Source organism: Vidua macroura, chromosome 25, assembly GCF_024509145.1.
Source record: "Vidua macroura isolate BioBank_ID:100142 chromosome 25, ASM2450914v1, whole genome shotgun sequence".
Classification (NCBI taxonomy): domain Eukaryota; kingdom Metazoa; phylum Chordata; class Aves; order Passeriformes; family Viduidae; genus Vidua; species Vidua macroura.
This window is the reverse complement of record NC_071595.1, coordinates 5,475,727-5,489,784: the sequence shown is the minus strand read 5'-3', so window position 1 is coordinate 5,489,784 and position 14,058 is coordinate 5,475,727. Positions and strand designations below refer to the sequence as shown.

Sequence of the window (14,058 nt, the reverse complement as noted above, 5' to 3'; positions counted from 1 at the left end):
CTGAGGATAGACATAGGCATTTTATTGTAAAAATCATTTTCCCACCTTTTTTTTTCAAATATTGACACCCCATTTCAAGTGACTCTCAGTAACACAGTGCTGAGTTCTGTTAGAATTTACTGCAGCAGACACAGAGTTTCAGGTGCACTGTCATTCTTGGCTTCCTCTGTACCCTTAAGGCTCCAGTTTGAGGACATTCAGTTGTCTGACTTAGTCAATGATGGATATTTTGGCTCCTGTCCTGTTTCTTTTATCCTTAGAGCCTTGCCCTCAGTGCTCAGCATGGCTGCAACTGGAAGTGAATCCCAGAATGGTTTGGGTTGGAAGAGACCTTAAAGCTCATCTTGTTCCACCTCCTGCCATGGGCAGGGACACCTTCCACTATCCCAGGTGGCTCCAAGCCCCATCCAGCCTGGCCTTGGACAGTTCCAGGGATCCTGGAGCAGCCACAGATTCTCTGGGCAGCCTCCCCACCCTCAGGGAAGACTTTTCTTCCATAAATCCAGTCTAAATCTACCATGTCTCAGCAAACAAGTGCACTGAGTGCAGGTGGATGTCACAGATGCATCAACACCTGAGCCAGGTGTGCAGGTGTGCTCTGCAGCCAGTGCAGTCAGTGCAAGGTGCATTGTCCTAAATTAGAAGCCCTGAGTGGGCTGACAAGATGAGGTGAGTGACTGTCACTGCTCCTAAAGGTGTCCATGCTGATGGCCTTGGGATGGCCCACAGCACCATCCAAACACAGCAGGTGAGCTGCTCTTCCCACCACCAGCCTCCCAAGGTAGGGGAGGTGAAATATCCTCCCAGCTGTCCTGTCATTTGGAGGCAAGGACAGCCCTCTTTCCTTTGCTCCCAATCCTCACCTTTCTGCACAGTGTCCCCTCGCTCTGTTCCTTCTGTAGCTGAAACACGGGCCCATCTTTGCCTTTGCACTGTCTCAAAACACAGAATGAGTTAAAAAACTCCCTTCATCCCTGCACTCCCCATCCTGAGGTGCACAGCTCCATGCTGAGCAGGGCCTTGGATGAACAAGTAAATGATCTGCATGTTCTCAGCATCCTTCTCAAAGTGAGCATTTATCCACTGAGACTGGGGGTCCTTCCCTCTCAGATTATTTCCTCTTTGATGATACACATTCATGAGGTTTATGTCATTTTTGAACTGAAGGCATTTTCCTTTTATTCCTGATAATCTGAGTACAGCTCTGTCTGTTACTCAATTTCTTTATTTTCTTAAAACTTGTCCTTTAAAAACAGAATTCTGTTTTTGGTTTATCCTCTCATTAATTTACACCAACCTCACTTCTGATTCCTAGAATTAACTTCTATAACCTGACTCGCTGTGTTTTTAACATCAACCACTTTAAAAAAAAAAGCCCAAACCAAAACCTGACGACACCTTTGTAAATCATCACCTTGTGTTGTGATTCTGTGGCTTTTGGGTGAAGAAGGCCATGCAGTTTGACACAGGGCTATCCAGAGACATTACCAAGAGCATGTGTTCCCCCTCTGGGCAGTGAGTGTTTCTTAGAGGGATTTGTCCTGAGGATGGAATTTGTTTTTCTGGCAATGTTACAGTGAATTTTGGTGATACTCCTATGGAGTCCAGGGCCTCAGTGCAAGCAGCTCTTTCATTTCCCTGAAGGATACTGATTGAACAGGTACCTTCTCTACCTTTGTGTTTCTCCTTAAAAAACTCAATTGTGCCCATCTGGTGCTTCCCCCCACCTGTACCTCCGTTTGTTGGGCATTCTGCATCTCCCTTGGTGTCAGTCCCGTCGCTCCCCGCCGTACCTGTTGCCCCTCCTGCACCTGTTCCTGCCCTGTGCCAGCTGGGCTGCTCCTGTGCCAGCTGTCAGGGCTGCTCCGGGCTGTCGTGGCTCCTGGCATTTGTGCAGGAGCATTTCACCCCTCTGTGCCCACCCCAGGAACACTGCGAGCTCTCACGTGTCACCCGTGCTCAGGGTGGCTGCAAGGGCCCAGCTGGCATCTGCTGGCCTGTGAGGGCAGGGGGCAGCAGGAGGGTCACCTCAGCTGGGACAGGGTCTGCCACGCCTGTGTCACTTACCTGGCTGCTGTCCCCATCAGTGTCAGTGCTTCCATTCCTTGTCCATCCACGCCGTGTGTGCAGAGACGTCCCAGCCCATCCCAATGTCCCTCCTGCTGCGCAGCGTGTGGAGAGTCCCATCCTTGGGATGAGTTTGGAGAGGAGCAGCAGTGACAGCGCCTGGGGCCTCCACGGAGGGGGGAGATTGAAAACTGGAGTAGAGTTTAATCCAGCAGTGGGTATGGCACAGAGGGGTTGCAAATCATCCAAGGCTTGTTTGCCAGTTGTCCAAGGGTTACGTGCATCTGAAAGGTGACTGTGGGATCAGCAGGAATTGTGTGGGATGAGCCATGAGGAGAAATGGAATTAAGTCAATTAGAGGTGCTATTTGGGTGAAATATGGCAAAACATGGCTAAGATTCTTTGTTAGTTTTCTCACCACCCTTTTTCTCTGATAAAACCTGCAAACTCTGCTCTGTTGAGCCCTGCAGATGTGCTGGGTTGCAGCTTGAACAGGTGGTGGGTGCCCAGGCTGGCGATGCACGCAAGGCTCAGGGGACTCTGGCAAGACTGCATTTCCCAGGACGTCTCCACTCCTAAAGAGGGCTTGTTCTCTTTTCCTAGACAGAAGCAGTTCGTTAGACGGCTCTCTGCAGGGACCAGGCCGGGGTACAAAGCGCTTTTCCCAAGATCCCCCTCCATACAGTGCTCCTCTCTCCCCCAAGTTACCAAAGAATGACCGTCACCCTTTGGAAGGTGAGCACAGCGTGTCTCTTCCCAAAGCTGGCTCTTCCCAGCGCCCTGTCCCAGACCTGCCGTGCCGAACCGAGCCGTGGCTTCAGGGAGCTGCTTTGCCTGTCCCTGGCATGGGTTGTGCTTGGTATTCCAGAGGGGAGTGGATGAGCTGCTCTGTGGTGAGACAGGTTCCCCACAGAGATGTGTCAGGCATGTGGAATGCAGCGGGAATTCCTTCTAACCCTGGCAGTCATCATCTCACTCTGTATAATCTGGTTTAGCTTCCCTCTGGTTTAGCTGTGCATGGGATTAACAGTGCTCAAACTGCCCAGCTGCCTCAGTCAGTCTGCCCCTGGATTTTTGGATTTTTCCCTGAGGGTTTGCTGCAGCCTGTTGTGCAGATGCTGATGTGCAGCTGTGCAGCCAGGAACTTGCTGCCCTTTCCCAGGATCTCATTTTGTTCCTCACAGGCCTCCCTAAAACAGCTGAGGGGTGTCACTGGCTCCACCAGCTCAGCCACACCATTCCCATCCCGCACTGCTGCTCTGTCCCAGAGTCCCTCGGGATACCACTGGTGCAGAAGCAGGAATTACCACTTTCATTCCTTACTAAGCACAGGGACATTTAAAACCCTTCACAGTTGGGATGCAAGTCAGCAGCAGAATTCATCTTCCCAGGAAAAGGCAAAGTTTGCCCAGTTCACTTTATCATGAACTCAGTTATTTAGCTGTGGGATCCATAGGTGACCCTTGCATGCAGAGGTGGGAGATTTCCAGAAGATCCAGGTAGCTGGAGGACTCCCTGAACTGAGTAATCTTCAATAAATACACTCTCACTTTTGTTCTGAACTGCAAACCCTTCGTAATGAAGAGTGAAGATTTAATCTTACTGAGGCTTTTAATTAATGGATGGTGGAATCTGCCAGCATGTTAGTCACAGTTCTTTGTGACTGAAATCCCTGAAAAAAATGCTGGAGGCTCCTGGGCAGGCTCACAGTTCAGTGGCTTCATGCTCTGTTGTTGTCCCTTTAGAATCCCCATTTCCCTGGTTTTGCTGGGGTTGCTGATCCCGGGTGTGAGTGCCCAGCCTGGCACCACTGTGGGTGATTTTGGTCTGTGCCCATCACTGTGTCCTGTGCTCTGCAGAATCACTGACCCTGTCTCTAAGTACAGCTGCTCTGAACTTGCCCGGAGCAGCTGTGACTGCCCCATCTCTGGAAGTTTCCAAGGCCAGGTGGACAGGGCTTGGAGCAACCTGGGATAGTGGAAGGTGTGGCATGGAGTGGAACTGGATGGGCTTTGAGGTCCTTCCCAACCCAAACCATTCCATGATTCTCTGGTGGACAGTTTCTAGTGGCCTTGTTATCTGCAGTGATTAAAACTGTACATTTGTCACAGAGCTGAAGTGAAGACAGAGCTGGTGTGTGGCAGTGCCTCATCTATTCCAGCATACTGACAAGTCAAAATCTGTTCCCAGAGGCTGCTTCTGTTTCTCACTCCAAACAGGTGCTGGTCTCCTTGATTCCCCTCTGATGCACCAGCCACTGCATTTGGGTAACTGTTGGCACAGCCAGCCCCTCCTCCTCCCCCAGCAGGTGGGACATGCAGTGTTCAGCCTGTTCTTGAACTGGATTGCTCCAAAGGTTCAGATGCCTTGGTTGGGTGGTGAATGTTGCCCACTCTGTATTGTCAGTGAAGAGAGAAGGCTTCCATAATGGGTAATTCCAAGGAGGAGCCTTCATTAGGTTTCTACAAGATTGATTCTTAGTCTGCTTCAAAGTCTATTCAGTTATCCCTTGGCCTTGGAATGGGTTGTGCCATCTGGATGCCAGAATTCTCCAGCCTCTTCCAGAAAAAGACAGACAAGTGGGCAGGAAGTGTGTCTGCATGTGAGGGGTGATCCTTCCTGCAGCAGCTTGGTCTGGTTCTGTTCTTTGTCCAAGCAGGGAGCAATGAGGTGCAGTTTCAAATTCCATCTAGAAATTAATTCTTATCCCACAGCTAAAAGCTGTAATGAATACATCCTCCTCCACCATGAAATTGAGGTTCAGGCAGGAATATTTGCATTTCAGAGGATATATTTTAAGAATATGCACCTGAAATACCCAGATGTCGAGTATTTCTTGAGCAAGGTACATCTTCTCATGGGAATGAACTCTGTCTCAGACAGCAGCTCCTGAACACATCCCAGTTTGCCATATGGAAGGCTGTGAGCAAGAGTGGGACATCTCTGTTCACTCTGCATTTGGCAAGAAACAGAGACACGACAAAGGGATTTCACATATTACATTGTTTTTCCTCTTGCATCCAGTGGTGTTTGTGTGGCTTTTTGGTGAAACACTGCAGTCCCAGCACAGTGGGGACCTGCCTTCACAGCCCATCACTTGCTGGAAGCAGTGGGTGTTCAGGAGTAGTCCAAATCACATTTGTGCTTGTGGCCAAACTCCTGTGTTTTAGCAGTAAAATGACACTGTTGAGTCTATAGCACTATTTGTTTAATTAAACTTTAATTATCTGCTCCCTGCCTCTCCACCACTAATTGTGGCATGTTTCCCTACGATGTGCCAACTGCCAGCCTTTAGTTAAATCTAACAGTTTGTGTAAGGAATTCTGCCTAAGGATCAGCCACCTCCTCCTCCCACTCTGGTTATCAAGGGTGAAGGATCCTGGATCTTGCCTGAGTGCAGTTGTGCCCTGCAGAGTATCTCATCTACAGATGATTCCCAGGGGCAGCAGTCATTCCCCTCTTGCTCCATGTCCTTCTTCCTTCCCTGAGGAATGAATACCCTGAGGTATTCATAAATGATGCCCTGAGGTATCATTCATTGAGCAGCTCCCTGTGTACTTGTATTTTTAGGAAAACCCTCACTGCCTCTTGCACTGACCCTGCTACAAAGCCCCGAGCTCTGCTGCAGTGTTACAGCCCAACCAGGCCCTCACCTGTGCAGGGATAGGGAACCTGGGGATCACTGTGTGCCTTCAGTTTTATCTCCTGGGCAAAAACACATCGTGCCCCAGGGCTTCACCCATGGCCATGTGAGAACAGGATCACATATTTGCAGAATGCATCACAGCACATTCCTGTCATGACACTGTGTTAATTGTTGAGTGAAGTCATTTCTGAGGATGAGTTTTGGATGCTGAGCCTTGCACCGACAGCAACCTGTGCACGTGCTCTCTGAGCCTCCCAGATTCCTTCTGCTGACACCAGTCCCTGCTGTGAGAGCTCTGGGGTTTTTGGGAGCACTCAGACACGTGTGTTTGTGTGACCCAGCACATCTGGGTGAGTGTCCCTGGACTTCCTGGCAAGCTGAAGTTCTGTGTCACCTCAGAAGGTGCTGGGATTCCTTGGAGGGCTGAGATGCACCACTTGGACCTGTTCCCATGCCCACAGCCACTGTCCTGTGACAGCTCTGAGGGCTGTGCCCACTGACCCCTCTCCTGCCTCTGTCCTTCCCTGGCAGTCAGCACCCTTCCCCAGATCTTTAATGGAAAGTGTTTTGGGGTTTAAACAGAACTGTCCTGTTGAACAGGAGACCAAATGTAGTTGCTTGGAAGCAGCTACAGTAGAATCCCACTGATGTGACACCCACCAGTGGGTCTGGCTGGGCAGGGGATCTCCACCCAGGCCAGGCCAGGGCAGCCAGCTCTGCTTTGCATCCAGTCTGGAGCTGAAATGCAATGGTGGGAGTGCAGGAGGGGTTTGAAGTTATCCAGGAATAGCCATGGTCAGCAAACCATTGTTTATGCATCCGGAGCAGGTGAGAACACACCTGTCCATGCAGGAAGCGAGTGACAAGTGGGCCAGCACAGCACAGGTCACCAGGGGTAACAGTCTTCACACCAGCAGTTTGTACATGAGATTTTAAGGCTGTGCTACTGTTTGTGGGCACATCCCAGAAACCTAAAAGCAAACAAAGGCAGCAGTGTCTCAAGTGCAGAGTGGCAAAGCCCCGGGTGGGAATTACCCAGTGATAACCCCACACCGGGCTGGCCAACAGCCAGACAAGGCTGTTCCCATTCCATATCCTTACAGTGTGAAGCCCTGGAAGGTCAGGGCTGGACCAGCTGAACTGGCCTCTGGATCTCTGCTCAAACACAGGCAGCAGGACACGAGACCACAAGATCCCAGCTCTCACAGTAGTGCCACAGTTAATAGAAACCAGAGCAAATAAGGTGTAGCCAGCCAGGAGAGGCTGCCCCAGTCGATGGTACCCAACGTCTGCAGCACTTGGGAACCACTTCAGGCTCTGGCAAGCTGCACTTCCCTTCACTGGAGCATGGCAGCATCAGCTCAGCAGGGAATTTGGGAAAATTTCAGCAGCTTCTGCGTCTTACAGGCTGCAAATCCTGCACCCTCACCAGGATCCCAGCTCAGCACAGCAGTGCTGTGCTGGCTTTCACCTACTGCTCCTGGAGTCTGGGAAGTGCCAGGGACGAAACCCAGGGCCAGTGCTCAGGCTTCTTCAGCCATGTCAGCTGCCGTGGTGTTGGAGTGGCAGCAGCTCAGGGCTGTGAGCTGCCCTCAGGGCCCCTCAGATTCTGGTGGAGGAGCTGCAGCTCCCAGCCATGTGTGCTGGCAGCGCACAGGCAACGCCCCTCGCTGTGGGGCTGCTTCCCTCCTTGGCAGGTGTTTCATCAGAAGGAACACAGGTATTTGAGGGTGACTCAAGAGGCACAAGGACCACCTGGGCTGAGACTCAGTTGTGCCTTAGTAAAACATGCAAAGGTGGCCCTGCAATGGAGCTGTCACGGTGTAACAGCAGAGGCAGATCTTGCTGCCTCAACCAATGCAACCTGTCACCCTGGACAGTCTCCTCAGCCCCTCCATCCCAGTAGTGCCACAGAGAGCTGCAAATTCAGGGCATTTCTGGAGAAGGTGAGGAAGCCACCATTGCTCTGATGCCCTGCCTGGGGAGGATATTAGAGGCCCAGGCCCTGCTGTGCATGTTCCATACGGGGAGTTGGCCTCTGATGTGGTTAGGCTGGAAAAGAGCCCAGCAGGAGGCCGGGAGGGATGAGCAGCTCGCCACCAGCATGTTGCTTTTGGGGCCAGAGGACCAGCACGGTGTGGGAGCATTGCCTGGCCCTGATGGCACAGCTCCCTCCTGCTCTGCATGTGTCTGCCACCCCAGTGCCAGACAGCAGGGCCGTTCCGTGCACGCTGATGCTGAGGACGTGCAGTGTGTGAGCCCTCGGGGAGCATCTCCCCTTCCTGTTCAGGCCTGTCTGTGAGTCCTGTGTCCATTGGCATCCAGAGGGGACAGCCCTGTCCTACCCCACGGTGCCCCTTGGCCACAGAGGGGCCCAGGGCAGTCAGGCCTCAGGGCTGCTGGTGGCTTGAACAGAGTAGCTGAAAAAAGGAGCTGCTGCTCCAGTCTGGGACCATTGTCACTACACTGCTTGGACTGGCACTGGCAGATGGTGACACCATTTGCAGATTAGCAGCTGGTGAATCCCAGGGCTCTGGCAGTGCCTGGTTTGATCCCTGTGCTGGGGAGAGACCAGCCAGGGGTCGGACCCAGCGAGCACTGCTGCGGCTCTGCCCCGCACGGGAGCGTGGGGCCGTGGCGTTCGGGTGCACTAACTGCAGCTTGGTGCATTCCAGGTGAAACCTTTGTCCTGGGAGATGGCCTCCCAGGGCCCTTAGAGCCTCGCCTGGACCCCATGGACTCTGCCTTGAACTCTGTCAATTCATCCAGCCACAGCAGGAGCTCCAGAGACTTTCGCCTGCCAGGATACAGGCACCTGCAGCAGCCCTCTAGCCTCAGCCAGGGCAGCACCTCTGCCCTGCGCAGGCCTAGCTCTGGGGGTAAGAGCTCAGAACAGCCCTGCAGCTGTAAATTGGGCAATAAAGGGCTATTCTAACTCCAGTTACACCTTTCTAACTTCAGCAAGTGCCAGAGGCTGGGCTCTGCACAGCCAACCAAGTCTGTTAGGTGTGATGGCACAGGTGGCATGTGGACAGGTGACATTTCTACTTTGGCTGGTGACTGGGTGGACCTGGAAGTCAGTGGAGAGAAAGGAACAGGCAGGAGCTGAACTGTGTCCAAGTGATAACTGGGTGTCTGAGTCCTCAAGGATGGATTGGGAATGGCTGGGTAGTCGAACGTTGCCTGGTGGGGCTGGGAGGATGGTCAGATACATGAGTGGCACTTGTCTGTATGAGGGAAGAGGGGCAGGAGAGCTGAACTGCTCATTGCAGCACGTGGGGTTACAAATAGTGTCATTTTAGGTGCATGGCATCAGTAAGAGCCTCTGAAAAGCTCAGGCTGCTGGTGCCTCCCCCACACATTTTCAGGCAGAGCTGGGACAAGGGGCTGTGCACGCTGGGAGCAGGACTTGTGCCAGCTCAGGCTGTGCTTTTGGACAGTGGGAGGTCACCTGGGGGTTCAGTCCATCAGAAGATGCAGCCAGTGAAAACATAAACCAGCTTTGCCGTGTTAAATGTGCTAAAGGTGTTGGAGGGGAGGAAGAACCGTGCATGGGGAGAGATGTGGGAATGGCAGGGGCTGTTCTGCTGAGGTGGGAAGTGTCTGCCCATGGACAGGGAGGAGTGGGAGCTGGGGCCAAACAAGGGGAGTGGGGCTTGAGGGAGGTGACAAGGGCTCAGTATAGAAGGCTGCCCTGAAAAGTCAGGCCTAAGGAGAGGGAATAAGGCTGGGGTGCCAGACCTGCGCCACAGAAATCTGGGGCACACCTGGGCCATGCCCCTTGCTGTGTCTCTGCCCTGCTGTGGGAGAGGAGCTGAGTGGTGGACTGAGGGGGAGCGACCGTGGGGCGGTGCCAGGGACCCCCAGTAACGGAGCTGTCTGGCATCCCCAGGGTCCGACAGGTACCTCGGCTCCCGGGACACCTCCCAGCTCAGCAGCCGTGACCCCTCGTCCTGGACGGTGGAGGAGGTGATGCAGTTCATCCGGGAGTCAGACCCACAGCTGGGCCCCCACGCTGACCTCTTCCGAAAACACGTGAGTGCCACGGTTCCTGTACAGTGGCTGTGTGTTTGGGGGCTTGTTACATCTGGGAGGGGGCAAATCACACAAACAAAATCCACGAGAGTCAGAACACGGCAGCACTTCAGACCAGATGGAGTTTTGTGCTTAATGAAAAGATCCTCATAAATCCTGCTCGTGTCCTGTCCAGGCTTGGATCCTCATCAGAACCCCTTGGGGGCCGCCTGGGTGCATGCAGAGCCTCTGCAGTGAGTCTCGGTGCTGAAAACACAAACTCTGCTCCTCCTGGAGTCTAATACTCAGCTCGTGGCAAATTTCTTCTGGCAAGAAACACATTCCAAGTGGGATTCACAGAGTGCATTGCTGCTCAGCTCCTGTAACAGGGAGTCTCATAAGGCTCTGGTCCCTGTGCACATCTCTAAGTGTAAAACAGCTGCAGACACAGCGTGGAGTTTGTAGCATTCCAGCTACAAGACAGGTTTGGCAGCTGCGTGTCCTGAGCCCTGCAAGAGCTGTGTTCCCTCTGCCTTATCATAAAGTCCATGTTCTGGGGGTGCTCATGAAGAGCAGTGGAAGCAAACACCCAGCACTGTCCTGCTCTGGGCTGGCCTGACCCAACACTTCTTTTTTAAATTTGTTCTATTTTAGAAATACCAGTAATTGAGAAATATTTGTTTTAATTATGAAAAGCTGCCAAGGGACGGAAGTGCCCTGGATTGTCAGTCCTGAGGAGAACTTTGTTTTCATCTGTGGAAGGGGAAAACAGATCAAACCTGGAACTGGAGATCCCTGGAGATCTCACCAACCTGAAAGCAACTGAATATCGACATTAGGACAGGATTTTCTGTTGTTTGAGGTTGTGACTTTTATTTTTCACTTACAAGCCAGTTTTCACTTACAGTTTTCTTCTTGGAAAACTGTCCAGTGCAAAGCTCTGGACTGGGTCTTAGACAGGAGTGCTGCATGGGACTGGGAGACTTCCATTTGTAAATGCCAAGAACAAAGCTGTTTTCTGGTTATTCTAAGCTTCATGATCCATCCCCTCCTTAGTATCAGGAGGGACACATCTGGCTCTGCTGTAAAGCATCAGATGCTTTGAAAGCTGCTGTGTTGGAATCAGCCCCACTGGGGATGAGGAGCTCCACCACTCTCTGCCAGTGGCTGGGAATAGTGCTGTGAAGCTCCAGAAATAGAACTACAGAATCATTCAGGTTGGAAAAGCCCTCTGAGGTCATACAGTCCAGCATTCCCTCAGCCCTGCCAAGGCCACCACTAAACCATTTTCCCAAGTGCCACATCTACACGGTTTTTTTGAACACTTCAGGGATGGTGATTTCAGCCCGTGCCAGTGCCTAACCACCCTTTCAGGGAAGAATTTTTCCTAATATCCAGTCACAGAGCACAGGCTCTTTGGGTTTCAGGATCTGTTCCTTCACCTCATCTTCAGCCATGACTTCAGGGCTGTGTGTGTCACAGCAGGGCTGTCACCATCAACTCAGACTCTGCCAGATTTCTCCTGCCCTGGGATGACAATGCCCTGGAGTGAGCCATTGCTCCCCTGAACTGCCACTGCCTCTGTCATTCCCCTGTCAGGGAAACCTCCCTTTTCCTTCCTCCCCACCTCCCTTCAGGATGTGCTGGCCCTCTGGAAATGGCTCCTGGATGTTGATCACCCAGCAGAATTCCCATCACACACATGGGTCCAGAGCTGCAGCAGGGTGGATGTGGGGCTGGTCAGTATGGACCTGTGTTGTCCATACTGGGATGTCCATACTGGGGTCTCCATGCTGGGATGTCCACACTGGGATGTCCTTGCTGAGATGTCCATACTGGGATGTCCATACTGGGGTCTCCATGCTGGGATGTCCACACTGGGATGTCCTTGCTGAGATGTCCCTGCTGGGATGTCCCTGCTGGTGTCTCCATGCTGGGATGTCCCTGCTGGGATGTCCATGCTGGGATGTCCATACTGGGATGTCCTTGCTGGGGTGTCCTTGCTGGGATGTTCATACTGGGATGCTGCTCTCTCACCCAGAGAGAGCCCAGCTGAGCAGGGCTCTCTCACCCAGCCCTGCTGTTGCATTTTGGGCCGGCCTGGCTCAGGCAGGGCTGGGGCTCCCAGGTGCCATCACAAGCACTGTCGTTGATCCTTGCAGGAGATCGACGGGAAAGCCCTGCTCTTGCTGCGGAGCGACATGATGATGAAGTACATGGGGCTGAAGCTGGGGCCAGCCCTGAAGCTCACTTACCACATCGACAAGCTAAAGCAAGGCAAGTTCTGAGAGGACTCGTGGCAGGATGGATCCTGGAAGCTCCGCTCCCGGCCGCCCCACCCGCGCTCACCTGCCGACAGGTTCGCATGCACACACCCCCTTCCGCCGCAGCAGACGGACCCTCCCGACGCCCGGCCCGGCCCTCGGGGCCCCGCCCGCCCCGGCCAGGCCCCGACAGTGCTCAGGAGGAGCCCGGCACAGCTGGGCTTTGCACCAGACTCGAGCTGTGGGCGTCGGAAGCGGAGGGTTTCTTCCCTGCTGCCCAGCCAGCACTTCTCCGTGAGCTCACGGTCCTGCTTCCCTGGGATGGAGCAGCTTCAGGCAGTGCCCCTGGGGACTGGGAGATTGCCTCAGCTCCTCCTGCTCTCACTGTGGCTCAGCACTCCTGGTGGGGCAGCCCCCGGGCACTGAGCCTGCCCAGCCTCAAGGGGCTCGGTGCCCCCAGCCTGCCCTCAGCCCTGTGGCACCACAGCGAGCTCAGAGCCTTGACCAGCCAGCCCTGTCTCCAAACTGGGGGAGCCCATCCACCCGGCTCTGCCTGCCCCCAGCTCCTGACCTGGCTCCAGCTGGGCACATCGGGCCGAGGGTGGAAGCCTTCATATTTATTCCAGACTGGGGAGGCCGTGTGGGAGCATGGAGAGAGCTGGGAGAGCTGAGGAGCGGGGCTGGGCCTGCCGTGCCCCTGGCACAGATGGGCCTGGGCTGGTGTTGGAGGCTGCCTGGATGCTGCAGGACTCGGCTGATCCTTCTCGCCTTTTTTTATTTTTTTTTAAATTTGGATTTTTTTTTTTTTTTTTTTACTAAGGAGTTGTCTGTTTCAAATGATGAGATGATTTTTCTACCTGTGTTGAACTCGCAGCTCTTGGTGATTTTTAGCCAGAGCTGCTAAGGTTTGTCTTCCCAGGGGCACTCCTGCTCCTCTAGAGTTGTGGTCTGTCCCAGCTCAGCATGTGTGAGGGTTTTGGGTCTGGCCAGAGCATCCCAGAGTGGTGACCTGTCCCGGCATCGCTCTTCCTGTGAGGGCTTTGCCCTTCCCGAGGCACCTGTTGGTCTCAGGCAGTTTAATGTATTTATTTTTGATGGCACTTGAGTGCTTCCCGTGGTCCCAGACACGTTTCTGCAGCTGCACGAGGAGTGTCAGAGTGGAGCCACCAGCTGTGTCACCGCAGTGTCCCCTGGACAGCAGCTGCCAGCTCGGGGCTGCCCAGACCCCGGGGCATCACTGGCACCAGCCTGGCCTGAGCTGGGACAGGGCTGGCAGGACAGGGCTGATGGTCCCCAGTGTGTGCCCACACACAGAGCTCAGCACGCTTCCTCTGCAGTGACCAAAGGGCTGGGACGGAATCTCCACTCCAAGCACTTCCTTCTCCTGTGCTCAGCTCACCCTCTGCATCCGGAGCTGCAGCTCACAGCCTCCCTGCAGCCTCGAGGGCCTGGCCAGCAGCAGGACGGGCCCCTGTGGTGACCAACCCTCCAGGCTCTTGCACTGAGTCAGGTTTACCCCTAAGGGGCAATGTTGCAAAAAAAAAAAAAAAGAAAAAAAAGAAAAATACCCCAAACCCCAAAGTAATAAAAAGGCAAAATGGCTTTCTGTCCTGTAGCGCAGCCTGCGCTGCCGGCCCGGGGCTGGGGGCTCCGGCTGCTCACAGGGCCCCTCGGTGTGAGCCGGCCCCGGCAGGGTCAGCCAGTGCTTTCCTCTGCACTTATTTTACGTTGATTTGTTTATAAATAAAAGGATACCAAGTTCCTCCCCGCAGTTTGAGCAGTGATGGCAGCGCCGGGCTGAGCTCTGGCCGCAGGGGGAGCACAGGGAGGGCAGTGGGTGCTGCCCCAGGACTGACCCCCCGGTGGGGAGGGAGAGCAGGGCCAGGATGGGACTGGAGGTTGATTCATGAGGCCAAGGCACATCTTATCCTCCCTGAGGCACCCCAGGGAAGCACAGGGTGCCCTTGGGTGGGGGTGCTCCCAGGACTTGTCCCAGGGGAGCTGTTCCTGAACCCAGAGCCAGGGCTGAGGCTGCTCTGGGGAGAGCAGAGTGGTGGCACTGACAGC

At 53.9% G+C, this 14,058-nt stretch overlaps 1 protein-coding gene across 9 annotated transcripts in view; it reads left to right on the top strand.

Moving 5' to 3' along the window:
• The window catches only part of SCMH1 (Scm polycomb group protein homolog 1), a 60,765-nt gene extending 47,003 nt beyond the window's left edge, over positions 1-13,762 (top strand). For 7 of the 9 annotated variants that reach the window (XM_053999097.1, XM_053999096.1, XM_053999098.1 and 4 more), the window contains 4 exons: positions 2,671-2,802; positions 8,389-8,592; positions 9,606-9,748; positions 11,890-13,762. In XM_053999097.1, the coding sequence (XP_053855072.1) occupies positions 2,671-2,802; positions 8,389-8,592; positions 9,606-9,748; positions 11,890-12,015 (605 nt within the window). In that variant the 3' untranslated portion in view covers positions 12,016-13,762. The remainder of the gene's footprint in view (positions 1-2,670; positions 2,803-8,388; positions 8,593-9,605; positions 9,749-11,889) is intronic. The other 2 variants (XM_053999099.1, XM_053999102.1) reach the window with 2 other exon arrangements.
• Positions 13,763-14,058: the final 296 nt, after the last annotated feature.